General features: G+C 61.2%; 1 protein-coding gene across 7 annotated transcripts; it reads left to right on the forward strand.

The window, feature by feature from the left end:
* Nucleotides 1–4474: 4474 nt before the first annotated feature.
* TNS2 (tensin 2) lies at nt 4475–20185 on the forward strand. 7 transcript variants are annotated; one of them, XR_003791030.1, is made up of 30 exons: nt 4475–5813; nt 6631–6804; nt 8450–8558; nt 9060–9097; nt 9989–10027; nt 10316–10354; nt 10508–10557; nt 10788–10977; nt 11255–11305; nt 11598–11720; nt 11808–11872; nt 12708–12791; nt 13349–13461; nt 13556–13616; nt 13855–13930; nt 14187–14316; nt 14405–14470; nt 14552–14665; nt 14893–16104; nt 16245–16395; nt 16518–17107; nt 17223–17312; nt 17626–17751; nt 17957–18049; nt 18176–18253; nt 18422–18499; nt 18911–19085; nt 19170–19238; nt 19348–19377; nt 19531–19672. XR_003791030.1 is itself a non-coding variant. In XM_029204621.1 (30 exons), exons 1-30 carry the CDS (start codon nt 5727–5729, stop codon nt 19667–19669), a joined length of 4434 nt encoding a protein of 1477 aa, XP_029060454.1. In that variant the 5' UTR covers nt 4485–5726; the 3' UTR covers nt 19670–20185. The 7 variants fall into 7 exon arrangements, 6 of the variants coding, with proteins under 6 accessions (XP_029060454.1, XP_029060455.1, XP_029060456.1 ...); XM_029204621.1 differs by having other exon boundaries at nt 4485–5813; nt 18911–19079; nt 19531–20185; XM_029204622.1 differs by having other exon boundaries at nt 4486–5813; nt 10806–10977; nt 18911–19079; nt 19531–20185.
* Nucleotides 20186–20270: the final 85 nt, after the last annotated feature.

Genomic DNA, 20270 nt, shown 5'->3' on the forward strand with positions numbered 1-20270 from the left:
GTCATAAGATTAAGCGGGAACTCTAGGGATAAATCCTCATGTCCTTGGGGTGGTGTCTCCATAAACCTCCACCCTTCAGTCTGGAGAGGTGATGTGTCTGCTGTCCTAGGCTATACCACACAGGCAGAGTGGAGTTACGGTTGACAGGGTGGTCTGGGTTACAACTGAGGCCACTTTTAATGCACAGGCAGCGGGAAATTTTCTAAACAGCTAGGGACAGACTGTTCATTGTTGCAAGGCAGGAAAAAGGTTAGAACAGTGGCAGAGAATCCTTAAGGTCACAAGGGGGTGGGAGCACAGAAAGCCACGGAAACCTCAGTCGACAATTTTGGGGACTTGGAGCCAAGAAGTGTGGGGCGGGAGGTGTAAGGAGATGGAAGCACAGTGACACAGGTGGCTTTCCTGGGCCAACTGCAGCGGCAGCTGCTCTTGTAGTTTATTGCTGGTGCGTTGACTTCTGAAGTCGAGCAATAAGTGGCTTGGTGTGCTGTGATCCCTGTGGGTAGGGAGGAAAAGCTCCGGCCCAGGCTACCTGTACCTACAGCCTACGAGGCAACGCTTGCATACTGCAGCTCCACCGCAGGCAGCAGCCTCAGTCACATCCTCCAAAGCCTTCATTTCAAGCCACTCCCCCACTGTGTAATACTGAGGTCTTGGTAAATGATGATGGAAAAAAGGATGAAGCTAGGAAAGGCTGACCGGAAAGAGGTTCATGTTGGTTGTGCACAGAAAAGGCAGGGAGGAAAACTCCCTATACTGTGGCCCAACAGGGTACTCAAGTTCAAGGGAAAGGTAGGCACCGGTATGGTCCCCATCCTCAGTCATAAGAATGTGTGGACTCTTTCAGAAGCCCAACCGTGGAAACGGGTCCCAGGATGGGTCAGCCCTGTCAACCTACGTAAATCTTGAGCCATCAGAGGCTGCAGGTTTGGCATCAACTTCAGTCTGGTCGGGTCCCTCGTGTATTCCAATCCACATGGCCTAGTTTCTTCTAAACAGAGTCAAACACTAGGCTCTGGATCCCAAGGCAGGGTCCCAGTTAGTGCTGAGAGCGTCACCTGGAGCGCTAAGTGAGCTCACAGCATCTGGTTTCTCAGGAAGTGGGAGAGCTACATACACATCTGCTCCTGGGAAGCATTATTTCTCAAATAAAACCTTGTTTCTCAGCAACCATTTATAGCCCCCAGGGCCACAAGTGTGGAGGGAAGACTTGCCTTCCCTCACCCCCCAGCCTCAGCAGAAAGAAAGAGTTTGGAAGAGGCGAGCTGTGCAGCTCCCCGCCCAGCTGCAGCAACCTCCCAGCTGGACAATATATCCTCTGTCCTCAGCTAGGAGATCTGCCTCTGGAGACAGCTCTTCCCCTTCCCCCACTCTTCCTGGTTCCCAGAGCCCAAACCCTCCCCTGAAGTTCCCCTGACCTCTTCCAGCCAGACCAGCCTACTCTCTCAATGCTCTCCTATAGTCCCCCACCCCCAGGATCTGAGAACACTCAGTCACAGGCATGGGATCACCCCAGACCAGGGAAGAGGGAGTTCAGCCTTCTGTGCCAGGATGGGCTGCCCCCTGCATAGTTAAGGTAAGAAACCCTGCATGAAGGGTCAGAGGGTGTTCCTCAACTTGTTTCACCTTCACTAACATGATCCTGCTTTTCTCCTCCCTTTCCCCTTCCTTTCTAAAGTCCCCTCTGCTCTGAGCTGGTAGTCAGGATGCATGGCTGGCCCTATGTGCCACGTGCCACCCATTATAATTTCACCCCCTCCAAGCCACCTTCTATATTTTCTCACTCTCAACCTTCCTCGTCAGCTTCCCCCCTGCAGCCCCCTTCCCCCGTCCCCACATTGAGAGCAGGAATCAAGTCTGGGCTGGAAGTTCCGCTACCCATCTTACGACCCTCCCCCAATTCCTTGGAACCTCAGAAGTGCCTCTTAGCGAGAATTCCCTGACGGTCCAGTGGTTAGGAGTCGGGGCTTTCACTGCTGAGGAGCCGGGTTTGAAAAAAAAAAAATTTCCTCTTAGGGGCAGCAATACCAGCATGAGTGTGAGGCTCTGGCCCTCCCATCATTCTGGGATCCAGTCAAGTACGTTTTCTCTGGGTCCCAGTCTCTCCTTTGGTACCTCTAAAACCTACCCTTTGGTGTGCATCCCAGGGCCCGGCCAAAGACCCTAATGAACTCTGGAAAGAGCAAGATTTTAAAAGAGGTAGACTTAGGCTCCAAAGAACTGAGTGAATTTTCATATCTTGGCTATCTCGATTACATAATCAAATCTTACCAAAATACACAGAATGACCTTCAGCCCTGCCCCTTCGCCAGTAGCCTCTGATCCCCGTGGTTCTCTCTCCTCTGGCCTTCTCCAGACTCTGGCCTCTCACCTCCTCCCAGTGCCTCCCTACCTCTTCCCTCCCCCGCTCCGTTGGCCCCCAGCCCTTCCTCCAGATCCCAGTGACTCCTGCCTCTCTAATCTCTGCCTATTGGACACCAACTCAGTCAAGAGCAGTAAGATCAAGGCTCCCCGGTCCCAGCCACACCTACCCCTCCCAAATGCCAGTCTCTGGGGGACCTGCATTGTCACCATCCGCAGCTTCCCAGCCTCTTCCCTGCCGCCAGATTAGAATCAGGTGCCCCACTCCCTCGTAATCAGAACCAGACTTCTCAGCCTTTGCCAAAGGCTAGATGAGCACAGAAAAGACCCAGCTGAGAGAGGAGACAGCGAGGGATAGAAGGCCTTAGCGCTGGCGATACTGGCTGCCTTGAGCAGGCATTGGGCATTGAGGTCTGGGCACCGGCTCCTCAGAATCCGCCTGCCCCCCTCCCCCACCAGTTTTCATCATGGAAAATCCAGTGGGGAGGGTGAGGGAGAAAGTGTCAGGAAGTGCTCACTGCTAAAGAACATTGGGGAACCTGGGAATGGGAATAGATTGACTGAGCTTCTAGAAAGACATCCTTTCCCTCTACCTTCCCCTCCAGGGTGGCACAACTCAAACCAGCCCCACAGCCCATTAACTCAACTCCAGGAAGTTCCTATCCAGTACCAACCAGATCCAGACACTGCAAAAGAAGTGAATGAGATTAGACCACAGAATAAATTTCCATGTCCACTGGAAAGCCTGGAACTTGAGTTAAATGAGAGGAAGACTTTAATAGAATTATCCTAGGGAACAGGAATGACAGTCCAGGTCCAAAGCAGGGCGATGTTTGGGCTGACTGGAGCAGCTTAGGCGTGGGGTTGGGAGGTTGAACTTGACCTGAAGGTCCTCAGCTGTGAGTCCTTTGGGGCAGACTAGGTGGCACTCGAGAAGTCTCCCGTGGCAGAGGACCAGAGGAGTGCGTCCAGCGACTTGGGACATAAGTGATACCAGATGCCTTCGATTGAAGCCCCGGTGGGTAGGTGGCGCTAGCCCCACCAGGCCAGGCCGCAGGTGGCCCCTGATTTCGGGGTCAGGCCCACTCCCAAACGCATTCCCGTGGAGGGGCCGAACTGAGAGAGGCCGAGGCAGTCCTCTGCACCCTTGTTTCTAGTGCCTTCTGGACCTGTGTCCACCTTTTCTTCTGCGTCTGTTTGGCTCGTAAGTTTTTTTGCCTGTGTCCCTCTGGGTCAGTCTCTTCCGGACTCTTTTGAGATTTTCCTGTCCCTGTGTTCTCCGCGTCCACCTCTCCCAAAATCTCTCCCCGCATTTCTGTCTCTTCCGATCTCCAAGGGTCTCTGCCAGTCCCCGCATGCCTCCTCCCAGCTCCTGGGCGCGTGGGTTCGCCAGAGAAGGTGGGGAGGAGAAAAGGAAGAAGGAGAAGGACGAGGGGCGGGGAGCGGGCGGCACGTGGGGATTGGAGCCCGGGAAGGAGGGAGAGAGGGAGGGAGAGGAGCCCGCGGGAGGGAGGAGAGGGCGGCGCAGGGAGCGGCAGGGGCGAGCGCAGCGCGCCCGCCCCGTCTCCTCCGCCTCCTCCGCGTCCGCTCGGCGCGGGCCCGGACGAGATGGGCTGGCCCGGGGGCTCCCCCTGCTGCTGCCCCGCCCCGCCGCGCCCCCGCCCCGCCGGGCGCCCCCCGCAGGTGAGTGGCCGCGCTGCGCCGGGCGGGAGGGCGGCGGCCTGTGCGTCACGGCCCGGCGGGCAGTGCCGGGGGCGGTCGCCAGGGGGCGCGGGGCCACCGGGTGGGGCGAGGGGGCGCGGGGAGCGAGGCGGGCGCGCTGGGCCGGGGGTCGGGAGCCGCGGGGCCGGGGACGGCAGCGGGCGGGGCCCGGAGGCCGGAAAGGTGACCAGGGGGCGGGGCCGGCCCGCGGTCACTCCCCGGCCCGGCCGTCTCGCCTTCGCCCGTCCCGGGCGCACACGCCGCCGCTCCGTCCCGCCACGCACGCTCTCGCGCCGCCCCTGCAGGCCCGGGACCTGGGCGGGAACTGGCCGGGGAGAGTGCGAGTCAGGGTTTTGCTAGTTTACTTCACATCTGGGGAAACCGAGGCAGATTCGGCTTCCACCGTCAATTCTCCAGGTCACCCTGGGCACACTCGCACACTCCGCCTTCCCTCCTTGTCTCCTTCCCTGGGCCTCACCCCTCCTCCCGGCTGGGCTCCCAGCCGCTTATCCAACCACAGCTATTTCCAGGAAGGGGGAGTGTTGGGTGGAGGGGGTTCTCCAAACAAACCCAGGGCTTGGGAAGTAAGAGGGGGCCAGGCTGGGGGACAGACTGACGGGCTCTGGAAAGTTCCAGGCAGGAGGAGGGTGAGGGTCCCAGGGGTCTGGCCTGGCCTTCCCAGGCCTGCCCCAGCGAGCTGCTTTTCCTCTCAGCACTGCCTGAAGGCTCAGTGCTCTCCCATCCCGTCTCACTTCAGAGGTGCTCCACAGGGTGGGGAGGGACTCAAAGCCATGCTTCCCTGGCCACCCAACATGGGGGCTAGTGAGCCACCCACGAGGACAAGAGTGAGGGTCAGAGAAGGTCTGGGGACCTGTTGCCAGGTGAGGGGACTTTCAGCCTCGGGAGGCAGCAGGAGTAGAGAGAAGCCTGCTGGAGGGGTCCTGGCCAGGGTAACTGTAATAGGAGGGGAGAAGGGCCATCCCACCACTACCACAGCACCTCTCCTGATCCCAGCAGGGCTGGGGACTGGACCAGGCCAGGCCCGGTTGCCCACACTGGCCAGGGGCCTGGAATGTCCTGGGACCCAGCCAGGGCTGGTGGGGTGGGAGTGTGTTGCAGAGCCAGTGCCCCTCTCCAGTTACAGGCTAGGCCTCCCTCTGGCTAAGGTACCCTGGGGGCAGACTTCCTGACCTGGAAGGAGAATTAGAGCTTCAAGGGAGAAGCCTCAGGGTAAACCCAGTCCAGGCAGCCCAAGGAAGTGTCCTGATTGGGCTCATCCGGCAGCAGCGGCAGGGTTAGACCAACCCAGATGGGCTCGAGGGAGGGAGAGGGAAGGTTAAGGAGGACCTGGTGGGAGAAGCCAGAGCTGGGGGAGCTTCCAGAGCCCTGGGACATTCAGTAATACGCTGCAAATGGGGGCGGGACACGCACGTTTGCACATTCTTTCAAGCCACTGGACTGTTCCACTGGACTGCTCTGGGGAGCTGCTGTCCAAGGCTTGGGGCTGAGGACCCCCAGGCTATTAACCCCTTATACTTTCGGAAGATTACTCCCCCCCCCATCCTTTCCAAGGCCCCAATCCACCTCCTTCTCTTAACTTCCGGGACAGGAAGCTGGCCGCATTCCCAGGAGGGAGGCAGGAGGCCCGCGGAGGGGCGTGGAGTATGTGTTGGGAGGGGGGCCTCCTGTCCGGTTCTCGGGCCCTGGGACAGCTGCTGAGGAAGGAGAGCAGAGCTGGGAGAGCCATGAAGGTAGCGTTCAGGCTCGGGGCGGGGTGCGGGGGGGGGGGCCAGACCTAGAGCTTGGGGTGGCAAGGCTCAAAAGAGCTAGAGACCTGAGAGAAACAAGCCAGAGAATAGGTAAGGTACTGTGTCAGGAGCAGAGCAGCTGGGGAGCTCTCAGGAGAAGGGCCCCAAATGCCTCGGGCTGGGGCAGGAGAATGGCTCGCTCCTGTGCGCAGAGCGGACTCCGGCTGGAATTTGACCTTCCAGTGTAGATGGTGGGGGCAGGGGGCCAGTGCACGTTCTCCTTTTCCTATTTCTTCACAACTGGTAAAACTGAGGCAGGAAGCTGGCCCTCAGTCCCATTCTCCCTAACCCTCAGGATGCACTTCAGTCCTGAGCTGGCTGGGGTGGCAATTCCCAGCTCCCACTCCCCCCACCAGAAGTCCCCAGAGAGCCTGAGAGTTCAGGCCGGGAGGCTGGCCTGGCTGGGACGCGGTGTTCCCCGCTGGCCCTTGAGCCCTGCCCTGAGACCTAAATTCCCACCCCGCCCCTGCCCCGCCCCACTGGGGGCTGGATCTCAGGATCCCACAGATCCCTGGATAGGGCAGATCCCTGGGCATGGGGCAGCTCCAGAGCAGGGTGGGCTGGGGGCAAAAGATCCTGGGCTGACACTCCCAGCAGGGTAGATCCTGGGAATCTGATCTCCTGGCCTCCCCCACTTCCTACCCCCCCACCCGCCCCCACTTCCTGGAACAGCGACCTGCCCCCTTCCCGCCTGCACTCCCCTCCACTTCCAGGGCTGGGCTTCTCCTCACACCAGCCAGACAGCCTACTCTCCACCCAGGGGAAGTGGCTGCCTCCGCCAGGCCGCTTCCAGGAAGCCCCGGGCCAGGCCCCAGCATTGTTCGGGCCCCACGGCCGGCACCCCAGGCAGCCGGACACCATGAAGTCCAGCGGCCCAGTGGAGAGGCTGCTCAGAGCCCTGGGGAGGAGGGACAGCAGCCGGGCCACCAACAGGGTAGGAGGGCCCATTGGCTGGGCAGAGGAGGGGCAGGGGTGGAGGTGTGGGCAGTGGGGGAGGGGGCCAGGACTCAGGCCAGACCCCCTTCCCAGTTTCGGCTTCCTCAGCCTTCTCCCCTTGTCCCGCATCCCCTCGCATCCCCTCGTTACGCTATCGCTCTGGAGTGGCCAGGTCTGGCTGTGGCGTGAGCAGCAGACGTTAGGGTTAGAGCAAAACCTGGTGTCCCTTTCAGCTCCCCTGACACATTCCCTGCCCTAGCCCAGGCCAGCCCTGCACCCAGGCAGGTATACATCATTGTAGGACCTTCCCGGGTACTATTCTGGAACCCCAGAGAGGACGTCCCTAAGCTGAGAAGTTTGAGGGAGATGGGATGGGGGTGGCGAAGGAAGGAAGGGAGGGCGGGAGGCAGCCAGGTCTCAGGAGTGCTTTAGACAAGGGGGGGGGTTGATGGGCTTTCCACTGCTATCATCTGTGTGTGCCACTAATGCCAAAATGCACCCAAGTTTCCTAGTGGGTCTGACAGAGTTGGTCCAGCCCAGAAGAGTTCAAGTTGGGTTTAATCCAGAAGCTTCAGGGACAGCCAAGAGACCAGAGGTGCTGCCTGCATCCCCAGGCTGAGGGGCCTGGAGGCCCCATCACTGCCTTTCCCCACATTTTCTCAGCCTCACCCCAAAAGAAGCATCTCAGGGCAACATGAGACAATACAATGCGGGAGGGAGGCAGGAACTTGAACGCCAGAGGAGGAGAAAAATAGGTAGAAGAGAGAAGAGACAAGGAAGCAAATGGTCCCCAGAGGATGGGAGGGATGGGACAAGGTAGGCCTGGGCCATAGGGGGCATCCCAGCCTCCCCACTCACTGCACTCTGGGTGGGGAGGGGCCCAGGAGCATCTGCTCCACCCTCTCCCCCTCCAACGCTGGAATCCCACTTGAACCTCCTCAAGTGACGGGGCACTTACTACATCCCGGAGCAGAAAGGCAGCGAAATATTTCCAAGTCCTGCCTCCATCTGCCTCTTCCTCTGAGCATTACCGCCCCCTCCTTACACAACTGCTGCCTGCCGCCTGGGTGCACAATGAGTAAACATGTTGTTCTGACACTAGGGGGAGGAGGGCGTGTCAGCCGCCTGGAGGACTGGGACATGGGGACCAGGGGAGCAGGCCTGGCTGAGGCCCTCCTGCCAGGTCCGTCTGGGTGCTGTGTGACTGACACCGTACATTCATGTCTGACCCCCTCCCTGCTCACTCTACCGAAGCCTCCAGCTGGGGAGGGCAAGATGGGAGGAGAAACAGGTTGTCTTCATAGCAGAGTCAAGGAGCGCCATCCCCCCACACCAGGACGGAAGCTCTAGGGCTTGGGTGGCAGTGACCGCAAGGGTATCACACACTAGGGCCACGTGAGGGGCCTAAGTGATCCCTTGGGGAGGAGCTGACCCAGCTAGGGTGACGCAAGGGGCCAGGTTCTATGCACTGTCTAGGACAAGCCCTACAACTGCCCGGAAACAGCTGTGGCCAAGTGCGTTCTACGAGTTTGGGGGCTTTATTGGGATGGAAGAGAGAAACTGTGCAGTGCTCGGGCCCCGGCCCGGTCCTGGAGATGGGCCCGTGGGAACTGACACCTCTGTCTGTCTGTCCCTCCACCTAGCCTAGAAAAGCTGAGCCACATAGCTTCCGGGAGAAGGTTTTCCGGAAGAAACCACCGGTCTGTGCAGTGTGTAAGGTGACCATCGATGGGACAGGCGTCTCATGCCGAGGTGAGGCGCCCTGCCCTATGCTGTGACTCTGCAAGCATCACCCAGCACCACTGGGTTGCACAACCCCAGCAGGCAGACCGCAGAACAGAACCCGTAATGCGCGTGCTGCCCCTGGGCTGGGCCACGTGGGAGCCAAGAGGAACTGCGTCCCCTCCAAACAGCCCTTGCTCCCCCAGCACCCCAGGAGACCCAGTACTCTAAATCACCTTCCCACGTCACCTGAGACTGGAGGCTTTCCTCCCTTGTTTCCTCTTTACCCGCACCCACCCTAGAACGTTACCCCTGGCTCCCTCCCTCCCTGGCCTGGGCAGTAGTGCACCACTGCCATGCGCTTCCCTTGAACTCTGCCCCTGCTCCCCCACTCCAGCCAGCTCATTACAGCCGGAGTCCTGGAAGTCCCAAGGTCTAGTTCCAGGGCCTGGGGAGATGGGAGAGGGCCACCCCTTCCACTGCCCCAGTGGGCCCCTGGCTAACCCCTCTCCTCCCCTCCATCCCCTCTAGTCTGCAAGGTTGCGACACACAGAAAATGTGAAGCAAAGGTGGGTACCTGCTGTGGGGAGGGGACTGGGGTCCCTTCCTCCTCTGAAACAGGCTTCTCCGACCACACTGGCATCAACCCTCCACCTTTCTCATCATTGGGGAACCCCTGCTGGGTGGGAGAGGGTACTGTACTGGGCCCTTTAAGAACCATCCTACTCCACCCCCTGGAGGGCTGGCCCAGGCAGCGCAGACAGCGACAGCGCAGCGTTTGTCTTGGTGCGGTGCCCAGGCTGCAGCTGTCGAGTGGATGGGGGGTGGGGAAGAGGAGGAGAGCAAGGAGGAGGAAGGGTGGGGTGGGTGGGTGTCAGAGCAGGATTTCGGAGACTGGCAGCCGGATGGGCTGTGCCTTCCTTCTGGGGAAGGGTCCTCAGGATGCCTGAGTGGGTCTTGTCCTGGGCCCTGGAAAGGCTGGGCAGAAGGTGCAAGGTGTAGATAGCACCCACTGTCCACTGGGAACCTGAGACAGCTGCATCTCTGGGGAGGTGCCCTGGTCCTCCTCCTGCAGCGTGAGGGGTCCTAGGGCCTTGGAGCTGGCTTTGGGGAGCTGTGTGCCCAGGGGCGGGGTCTCCCAGTGAAAGAGGCCAGTGTCCGTCCCTAGCCATGGCCTGCCTGCATGGCTCTATATATAACTCCTGCCCTGCAGCTGGATGAATGGGGGTCTGTGTGGGCAGGGGGCTGGAAGCCAAGAGTAACAAGTGGGGGGCCCAGGGGTGGGGGACCGAGAGGCCAGAGGGGAGGCTCCCTTAAATAGAGGAACCTCAGTTGCAGCCTGCGCCCATCTGCTGACAGCCCCTCCAACTTCTCGCTGAAGCTGAGGGGTGGCCCCATCCTTAAGCCCGGGAAAGCCCATTTCACCAGCAGCTCAGCTCCTCACTCCCGTCTCCTTCCAGGTGACTTCGTCCTGTCAGGCCTTGCCTCCCACGGAGCTGGTAAGTATGCTCTGGGATGGGGAGACCGAGGCAAGGAACCTGGCTGCGGCGGTGTCCAGAGGTCTGGTGGCCACAGAGAGGGCCCCCAGGAGGTTACCTTGAATGGACTAATGTGGATAGTGGTCAATCCTGAGGCAGTGGGAAAAAATTTGAGCCCTCTGCTATCGTCCTCTTGGGCCTGCTGGGGGCTAGGACTCCGCCCCCCCCCCAGTACATCCCTCACAGGGACGCCGGCTGGTCCTCGCCCCTTCCCTAACCACTCCCTTTTCCTCCCCCATCTCCCTCTAGCGGAGAAACACGGCCCCTGTGAGGCGCATAGAGCACCTGGTAAGGTGATGCTGGAGGAGGGGGGCGGAAGCAGGGAGCTCTGGGACTAAGGACCTAGGTTTCTTCTGAGGCAAAAGTTCATGGAACTCTGGAGTGGGGAGCCTCGAGTGAGGGGCACAAAAGACGTGTGCAAAGTCTCATCTCATCCACCAGGGATCCACCAAGTCTCTGAACTACTCAAAGCAACGCAGCACTCTGCCCAGGTAAGTGAGGGCGCGGGGTGTGGTCCCATATGAGCCCCTTCCGCTGGCCTCACACCTCAGCCCAGGGCAGGGCCCCCCAACAAAGCTCTCCAGGCCAGCGCCGCCTCCCAGCTGGTCCCACCCACTCTCAGGACCCAGGAGACCTCACCTGTAGTCAGCCAAACACCCTTCCTTCACACCAGCCTCCGGTGCCCGCCCCACCCCCACTCTCCGCCCTGTTCCTAACACAGGCTTCGCCTCCTCCCCAGGAGCTTCAGCCTGGATCCTCTCATGGAGCGCCGCTGGGACTTGGACCTCACCTACGTGACGGAGCGGATCCTGGCCGCCGCCTTCCCCGCGCGGCCCGACGAACAGAGACACCGGGGACACCTGCGCGAGCTGGCTCACGTGCTGCAATCCAAGCACCGCGACAAGTACCTGGTGAGGGGCGGGACCTGCCTCAGTCAGCTAACGAGAGGGCTGGGAGGTCCAGGCCCCTCCCTGACGTCACGCCGCGGAGGCGGAGCCCCGAGTGGGCGGGGCCCGGGCGCAAACCTGGACCGCCGACTGGGCTGTACGAGCTAGGTTGGGCCTTAGCGACCTCCTCATTTTGGAGAAAGGCCCTTCCTTAGGGTCACAGCGGGTGATACCACCTCCAAGCATCATCGCGCCTCGCTGCCTGGGGTCATTTCGCCTAATGCCGCCACTTTACTTGCAGCTCTTCAACCTTTCAGAGAAAAGACATGACCTGACCCGCCTAAACCCCAAGGTAGGAGGGGATTAAAGCCATCACCCCCTGCCTCCTCGGTATTAATAGTAGCAATTGCTATCTACTTCACTCTGAAGCACTTTCCCATATGACACGTCACTTGGGACACCCCAAAGCATGGTGCATCAGGTATCAACCCGTTGTCCAGGTGAGGGAAGTGTTGAAGCTGCCATGGACACAGCCAGCAGGCCCCTGACCTTGTCTCCAGGCCCCTACAGCCTGTCCCTCTTCCACCCCCACCCACCTCTTCTTTGGTGGCCACCAGCCCCAGTCCCACTCCTGCACCCCTCAGGTCCAGGACTTTGGCTGGCCTGAGCTGCACGCGCCCCCGCTGGACAAGCTGTGCTCCATCTGCAAAGCCATGGAGACGTGGCTCAGTGCTGACCCGCAGCATGTGGTCGTACTGTACTGCAAGGTGAGCTGGGAGCGCGAGTTCGCAGGGCTGGGGTGCCCTCAGCCAGGGTCCCCAGCAAGCCCTGCATCCCTGTCTCTTTGTCCTTAGGGGAGCAAGGGCAAGCTCGGGGTCATCGTCTCTGCCTACATGCACTACAGCAAGATCTCTGCAGGGTAAGGCTCCCCAGCCCCAAGCGCCCCCTTCCCCAGTGACCCATCCTCCAGCTGGCCCTTGACGAGCCCATCTCCTCTGAAGCCCACCTCAGTGTTCAGAAGAGCCATTTACTATAAACTTGACCTTTCCACCTCCTTCTTCTCACTTGTACTTCACCACAGTTTTCCTAGAGCTGCTGTAACACAGTGCCACAAACTAAGTGGCTTAAGACAACAGAAACCTGTTGTCTCAGTTCTGGGGGCTACAAGTCTAAAATCTGAGGTGTCAGCAGGGCCACACTCCCACTGAGACTCTGGGTAGAGACCTTCCTGGCCTCTTCCTAGCTCCTGGTGCTGGCCAACAGTCCTTGGTGTTCCTTGGCTTGCAGATGCATCACTCCGATCTCTGCCTTTGTTGTCACATGGCCTTCTTCCTGTGTGTCTGTGTGTCTGTGTCTCTTCTTCTCTTCTTCTCTTCTTCTAAGGACACCAGTCATATTGGATTAAGGGCTCATCCTACTCCAGTATAACATCATAACTAATTACATCTGCAACGACCCTATTTCCAAATAAGGTCACATTCTGAGGTACATATCTTTTGCGGGGACACGATTCAACCCATAACATGGTCTTATTGTCCCATTTTACAGAGGAAGAAACTAAAACTCAGGGAACAATTGCCCGAGGTCCAACAACCAGTAAAGTGACTGGGGTTTCTAGTTCTCTTCACCACCACTCTGGGCCTCCTCTAGACTTGGGGGAAATCGCACCTCTCTTCCCTCCCCTGGGGCTTAGGGATGGGAGACCAGGTTGGAGACCAGCCCCTAAGACCCCACCCTGGTCTCACTCTCCCCAGGGCGGACCAGGCGCTGGCTACCCTTACCATGCGGAAGTTCTGTGAGGACAAAGTGGCCTCGGATCTGCAGCCCTCCCAGCGCCGGTGAGCAGCCTAGGTGGGGACGGGCCAGAGGAGCAGTTCCCTCCGTGGCTGCGAAGGCCGAGGTTCTCTCGTTCATGCCGCACACCTTCATGGAGCGCCTCCTGTGTGCTTGGGACTGTGCCAAATGCTGAGAACGCAGAACAAGCACAGGGTCCCTGCTCTCATGGGGCTTATTTACATGCTAGTGGGGTAGACGGCAATAAACCTGTGAATAAAGAGACAAGGTCGTTTTGGATGATGACAGGTGCTATCTATACAAAAAATAAAGCTGAGTCTCGTGATGAACGGAGACTCACAGGACAGTCAGGGCCCACCGCTATATTACGTGGGGCAGAGATCTGGGGGAAGAGCATTCTAGACAGAGGGAACAGCAAGGACAAAACCTCGTAGACAGCAAGAAGGATGGAGGTTAGATGCAAGGAAGACATCTCTGTTGAGCTGGAAGATGGGAGGGAAGCGCCGAGGAGAAGGTGGCTGGGGCAGCGTTCGTAGTTGAGATGACACCAGGGGATCTCCAGAGGAAGGGGCTTACGTCCTCCTTGACATCCCCCCACCAGGTATATCAGCTACTTCAGTGGTCTGCTGTCCGGCTCCATCAGAATGAACAGCAGCCCTCTCTTCCTGCACTATGTGCTCGTGCCCATGCTGCCAGCCTTTGAACCTGGCACGGGTGAGTCTGCTTGGAATGTACTCCAGGGAGCGGGCTGTCCCCCACCCCCTCCACTCAGCACCCCTCACGTGCCTTCTCCTTCTTGCCCCTCCAGGTTTCCAACCCTTCCTCAAGATCTACCAGTCCATGCAGCTTGTCTACACATCTGGAATCTAGTGAGTGCTCTGTTCCCGGGCCCCTGCTTCTCTGCTCCCTGGGTCCCTGTTTCTCCAGCCACTGCACCCACAAACTAATAGCGTCACAGAATCCGTTTTATAGGTGGGGAGGCTAATGCTTACAGGGCTCTCACTAAGGCAGTGTTCAATCTCCAATCTCCCAACTGCCTCCTGACTCTTCACAGCCACCCGTGTACCCGAGTGCCCCTGATTCACCTCTGCCCTCTCTCTTCCTCAGTCATGTTGCAGGCCCTGGTCCCCAGCAGCTTTGCATCAGCCTGGAGCCGGCTCTCCTCCTCAAAGGCGATGTCATGGTGAGGGGGCCTTAGCGACAGGGAGAGTCCTGGGGGTGGGGTGAGGGGCGGTGGTATGAGCCGCCAGCTGCACAGTCTCTGGTGAGCCATCAATTCGAGGCTGATGGGAGGGCAAAGAGGGCGTCCTCCTGATGGGGAGGTCACCCTGGAGTTCAGGCAAGGCAGAGCCGTGGCCAGATAGTCCCCAGGGTGGAAGCACCGAGGAGACGTGAGTGGACACGAGGGCCTGAACACCGGTCTCCCTCCCCTCACCCAGGTGACGTGCTATCACAGGGGTAGCCGGGGGACTGACCGGACCCTCGTGTTCCGAGTCCAGTTCCACACGTGTACCATCCATGGACCACGGCTCACCTTCCCCAAGGACCAGCTGGACGAGGCCTGGGCCGGTGAGTTGGAGACAAGTGGCTTGGGGGCTGGAGCCCAGGCGAGGGCGGGCAGGCGGGCGCCTGGTTCCTCACTGCCCACTCCCCGCAGACGAGAGGTTCCCCTTCCAAGCCTCGGTGGAGTTCGTCTTCTCCTCCAGCCCAGAGAAGATCAAAGGTGAGAGCCAGGCCTGGCCCTGGCGGGGGGCGGAGGGGAGTCGTCCCTCCCTGCGCCTCACCCCCGGGTGCACTTCCGTAGGCAGCACCCCACGGAACGAGCCCTCGGTCTCTGTTGACTACAACACGGCAGAGCCTGCCGTGCGCTGGGACTCCTACGAGAACTTCAACCTGCACCACGAGGACAGTGTGGATGGTGTGTGGGGCGCGGGGCGGCAGGAGGTGGAGTTTTGGGGGGCACACTCTTCCCTCCCCAGGCAGACACCCCTCCCAAGAGACACCCGCTGAGCTGGAGTCTCCTGCGCTGTCCCCTGTTAACACACGCGCTCGCTCTCTCTCTCTCTCTCTCTCTCTCTCTCTCTCTCTCTCACTCTCGCCCCCTTTTGCCTGCTTGCCCTCCCTCCCGGATCTCTCCCCACCCAGACTCCGTCACCCATACCCGGGGGCCCCTGGATGGCAGTCCTTATGCCCAGGTGCAGCGGGCCCCCCGCCAGACCCCGCCGGCACCCTCTCCAGAGCCGCCCCTGCCCCCGCTGCTCTCTGTCAGCAGCGATTCTGGCCATTCTTCCACGCTGACCGCCGAGCCCGCCGCCGAGTCCCCTGGCCGGCCACCCCCGACAGCTGCCGAGCGGCGGGAGCTGGAGCGCCTCCTGGGGGGCTGTGGCGTGGTCGCCGGGGGCCGGGGAGCTGGGCGTGAGACGGCCATCCTCGATGATGAAGAGCAGCCCCCGGCGGGCGGAGGCCCCCGCCTTGGAATGTATTCGGGACACAGGCCTGGCCTCAGCCGCCACTGCTCCTGCCGCCAGGGCTACCGGGAACCCTGCGGGGTCCCCAATGGGGGCTACTACCGGCCAGAGGGGACCCTGGAGAGGAGGCGGCTGGCCTACGGGGCCTACGAGGGGCCCCCACAGGGCTATGCTGAGGCCTCCGTGGAGAAGAGGCGCCTCTGCCGATCGCTGTCCGAGGGACCGTACCCCTACCCGCCTGAGCTGGGGAAACCGGCCAACGGGGACTTTGGCTACCGCGCCCCAGGCTACCGGGAGGTGGTGATCCTGGAGGACCCTGGGCTGCCTGCCCTGTGCTCATGCCCCGCCTGTGAGGAGAAGCTAGCGCTGCCCACGGCAGCCCTCTATGGGCTGCGCCTGGAGAGGGAGGCTGGAGAGGGGTGGGCGAATGAGGCTGGCAAGCCCCTCCTGCACCCGGTGCGACCTGGGCACCCGCTGCCCCTGCTGGTGCCTTCCTGTGGGCACCACCATGCCCCAGTGCCCGACTACAGCTGCCTGAAGCCACCCAAGGCAGGCGAGGAAGGGCATGAGGGCTGCTCCTACGCCATGTGCCCCGAAGGCAGGTATGGGCATCCAGGGTACCCTGCCCTGGTGACATACGGCTATGGAGGAGCGGTTCCCAGTTACTGCCCAGCGTACGGCCGGGCGCCTCACAGCTGCGGGTCTCCAGGCGAGGGCAGAAGGTATCCCAGCTCTGGTGCCCACTCCCCCCGGGCTGGCTCCATTTCCCCCGGCAGCCCACCCTACCCCCAATCCAGGAACCTCAGCTACGAGATCCCTGCAGAGGAGGGAGGGGACAGGTATCCACCGCCCGGGCACCTGGCCCCAGCAGGACCCTTGGCATCTGCAGGTGAGGGCGCTGGGACGGGGAGTGCCCAGGGCAGAGGAGGGCTCTGGAAGATGGTGGGGGAAGCACAGAGTGAGAAAGAGCTAAGCCAGACAGAAGGGGCTCTTCCTGGCTCACAGCCCCTCCTCTCACCTTCCCTGCAGAGTCGCCGGAGCCGGTGTCCTGGAGGGAGAGCCCCAGCGGGCACAGCACCCTGCCTCGGTCTCCCCGAGATGCCCAGTGCAGTGCCTCTTCTGAGCTGTCCGGTCCCTCCACGCCCCTGCACACCAGCAGCCCAGTCCAGGGCAAGGAGAGGTACCCAGAGGGGCTGGGCAGCTCAGGCGCCTCTTGGTCCAGGCAGACCCTGAAGCCTGGGGTGGGGGCAGCTCTCACGGGGTTCTGCGGCTCTACTAACCACCTGCCCTCCCACCCCGCAGCGCCCGACGGCAGGACACTAGGTCCCCCACCTTGGCGCCCACTCAGAGACTGAGTCCTGGAGAGGCCTTGCCACCTGCTTCCCAGGGAGGGGCTGAAAGAGCTCCAGAGCTGCCAGCAAGAAGTGGGCCTGAGCCTCCGGCCCCTGGTCCCTTCTCCCCAGCCTCCCCGCCCAGCTCACCCAACGACTGGCCTCAGGAGAGGAGCCCGGGGGGCCGTTCGGACAGCACCAGTCCAAGGGGCCCTGTACCCACCACCCTGCCCGGCCTCCGCCACGCCCCCTGGCAGGGCCTTCGAGACTCCCCGGACAGCCCAGACGGGTCCCCCCTCACCCCTGTGCCTACTCAGATGCCCTGGCTTGTGGCTAGCCCAGAGCCGCCGCGGAGCTCACCCGTACCTGCCTTCCCTCTGGCTGCATCTTATGACATCAGTGGCCCTACCCAGCCCCCACTTCCCGAGAAGCGCCACCTGCTGGGGCCTGGGCAACAGCCGGGACCCTGGGGCCCAGAGCAGGCATCGCCACCAGCTAGAGGCACGAGTCACCATGTCACCTTTGCACCTCTGGTCCCGGATAATGCCCCCCAACCCCCAGGTATAAAGGCCTTCAGGTGGCTGGGGCCACCTTGGGAGAACCCTTTTTCCCAGGGAGGGGCATGGCATGGGGACTGGGGAGCCCTGAGGCCAAGCTCAGTCCCTCCCTGTCCTAGAGCCTCCTATGCAAGAGAGCCAGAGCAACGTCAAGTTTGTCCAGGATACGTCCAAGTTCTGGTATAAGCCACACCTGTCCCGTGACCAAGGTGAGAAGCCAGCCTGCTCCCACCCCCGTCCAGGGCTCTGGCTCGGCTTTGGAGCCCATCCTTCCAGTCAGTGCCTCTTCCCCGTCTCAGTGGGCCTCCTCTGGGCCGAGCCTTTCTCTAGCTGGTGATTCTGGGCTTCGGGCTCAAGGAGGTCTAACACTGTCAGCGCTCTGTGCGCTGACTCCCCAGTGGCGTCCCGGGTGCTGTCGCTGCAGCTGTTAGGGCCAGAGGCCTGGGGAACTTGGGCAGCAGAGCGGAGGGGCTCCTTGGGGCTCAGTCGGCCGCTGAGAAGACTTCTCCCAACCTCCTGCAGCCATTGCCCTGCTGAAGGACAAGGACCCTGGGGCCTTCTTGATCAGGGACAGTCATTCATTCCAAGGAGCCTATGGGCTGGCTCTCAAGGTGGCTACGCCCCCACCCAGCGCCCAGCCCTGGAAAGGTACAGAATGGTCAACCGTGAGGGAAACGGGGAGTGGGGTGTGGGGAGGTACCAGAGGCCAGACAAGGCAGGGTGGGCCATGTCGCTTCTTAGTGGGGAGAGGGAGCAAGTGTCCTCTCCAGCTCGGGAAAGAATTCCAGCAGGCGAGAAGCAGAACCTGGAATCTGACGAAGCCTTCCTCTCCCCTCCCCTCCCCTCCGCTCAGGGGACCCCTTGGAACAGCTGGTCCGCCATTTTCTCATTGAGACTGGGCCCAAAGGGGTGAAGATCAAGGGGTGCCCCAGCGAGCCCTACTTTGGTGAGAAGCAGGGGCTGGGAAGGCTGCACTGGGCTGGTCCAGGGAGGCCAAGAGGCGTCAGGAGGGAGGAGGTAGACCGCGGGTATCTCCGGGTGCCTCGAGACCCCACTCGCCTCTCCCCTGCAGGCAGCCTGTCGGCCCTGGTCTCCCAGCACTCCATCTCCCCGCTGTCCCTGCCCTGCTGCCTGCGTATTCCCAGCAAAGGTGGGTGTCCGGTCATCTGTCCTCCCACCTCTCCCCACCCACTGCAGGCAAAGGCAGAATCCCTAGGCCCTGGCTTCCCGCCTGCCTGCCTGCCTTCCCTCGGGGACGGCAGAGGTTGCTCTCCATCTCCCAGCACTGCCACTCCCCACTGGCCCCCGTTTCCCTCAGATCCTCTGGAGGAGGCCCCAGAGGCCCCAGCGCCCGCCAACATGAGCACAGCGGCAGACCTCCTGCGCCAGGGCGCCGGTACGGGCCTCTCCCTCCTCTCCTCCCCCTGGGCACCAAGGGGGCCGTTGCTGATACATGGGGCACTGAAAGGCCTTGAGGTGGGTGGGTGGGCCCTGGCGGATGCGTCTAACCCCTGAGGGCAGGGGGAGCCCTGCATCTGTAGGCACAGTGGGAGAGGGAGTCCTTGGTCTAGGCTCTGTGGGGAGGGGGCTTGTTAGGACGCAGATTCTCAGGCCTCTTTCCAGCACCTCTGACTGTGGATCTGGGGGAGGCACAGAATCTGCCTTTCTAACAGGTTACCTGTGTGACACGCATCCCGAGTGCACTAGCTGGGGAAAGCGCGAGAGCCGGTGGGGTGGGGGGATCGAGGGAAGATAGACCCGGGGGCAGGCAGAGCCGCTGCTCCCTCCAACCCCCCGCCCCCCCCAGCCTGCAGTGTGCTCTACCTGACCTCAGTGGAGACGGAGTCGCTGACAGGCCCCCAAGCGGTGGCGCGGGCCAGCTCCGCAGCTCTGAGCTGCAGCCCCCGCCCCACGCCAGCCATTGTCCACTTCAAGGTCTCAGCCCAGGGCATCACGCTGACGGACAACCAGAGGAAGTGAGTGTGCGTGCCAAGCCCCCCCGGGGGAGGGGTACAGGCCCTGGGGCCCCGATTTCCGGGTGACTTTCCCCACCCTCCTCCTCACAGGCTCTTCTTTCGCCGCCATTATCCAGTGAACAGCATCACCTTCGCCAGCACTGACCCTCAGGACCGGAGGTGACCCTCTCCCTCCCAGCCCTTTCGCCCCACAGTCCCCAGCCCAATAGCTCTTCCGTTGGTAGCTATTCCCCGGGTGCATCCCTTCACAGTTCTTCTCCTTCTGCAGATGGACCAACCCGGACGGGACCACCTCCAAGTAAGCCTCCCTGGGAGTGCAGTCGCGCCTCCCTGGCATGGCATGGCATGGCACTGGCGTGGCACCGAGGCACCTCCTTCCTCCCCAACCCTGGCGTGGTAGTCCCTGTGGAAGGGATGCTGAGCCCTCCCCATCCTGCCTTTGTACCCCCAGGATCTTTGGTTTCGTGGCCAAGAAGCCGGGAAGCCCCTGGGAGAATGTGTGTCACCTCTTTGCAGAGCTTGACCCAGATCAGCCTGCAGGTGCCATTGTCACCTTCATCACCAAAGTTCTGCTGGGCCAGAGAAAATGAAGGAAGGCCACAAGCTCCGAGCCCACATCGACACTGCGCCCCTCTCAGCACCCCACAGCCCTCACTTCCCCTGGCCTGGACCCAGGAGACCCGGGATCCAGCCCCTCCCCTAGGAACGGGGAGCGGACACCGGCCTGGGACACTGCTCTCCTTCCCCGCCCCCAGCCTGCTAAGCAAAGTGGACGGGCCCATGAGATGACCTTGCATGTGAGCAGATGGCAGAGATGGGTGTGTGAAGGGTGAGAAGGCATCAGCAGTGGAGCCTGGAGGAGATGGGGATGGCCCTGCCTGCGCGAGAACATCAGCGCTGGCGGAGACAGGCCCTGCTAGCTCCACCCAGCTGCAGGTCCCAGCATGGCAGGGAGAGGGGAGAGTGTGGGGAGCAAGGCACTCCCTCCTCTGCCTCCCCTCTGAGCAGAGAGATCAGAGTGGGATCACATGAAAAGGGGGCTAAAAAAGAGTCTATTTTTGTCTAATAATAAAGAGTTTCTATAACGTTTAGTCGGAGTTGGAGTCATGCCTTGTTTCCAGGAAGGTCAAAGCCTCAGGTCTCCCAGGGGCATGGGACACACACGATCCCCCTCCCTGGCCCCATACTGGT

The sequence above is a fragment of the Monodon monoceros genome, unplaced genomic scaffold, assembly GCF_005190385.1.
Source record: "Monodon monoceros isolate NGI ecotype Baffin Bay Population unplaced genomic scaffold, NGI_Narwhal_1 Super_Scaffold_6, whole genome shotgun sequence".
NCBI classification, from domain to species: Eukaryota; Metazoa; Chordata; class Mammalia; order Artiodactyla; family Monodontidae; genus Monodon; species Monodon monoceros.

What these genes read in the sequence shown, in the direction of transcription:
- TNS2 (XM_029204621.1), top strand. Translation starts at nt 5,727, where the DNA reads ATGTGTTGGGAGGGGGGCCTCCTGTCCGGTTCTCGGGCCCTGGGACAG. An exon ending in GAGCTGGGAGAGCCATGAAG is followed by an intron (nt 5,814 to 6,630) that starts GTAGCGTTCAGG and finishes CTCTCCACCCAG; the next exon opens with GGGAAGTGGCTGCCTCCGCC. An exon ending in TAATGCCCCCCAACCCCCAG is followed by an intron (nt 17,108 to 17,222) that starts GTATAAAGGCCT and finishes TCCCTGTCCTAG; the next exon opens with AGCCTCCTATGCAAGAGAGC.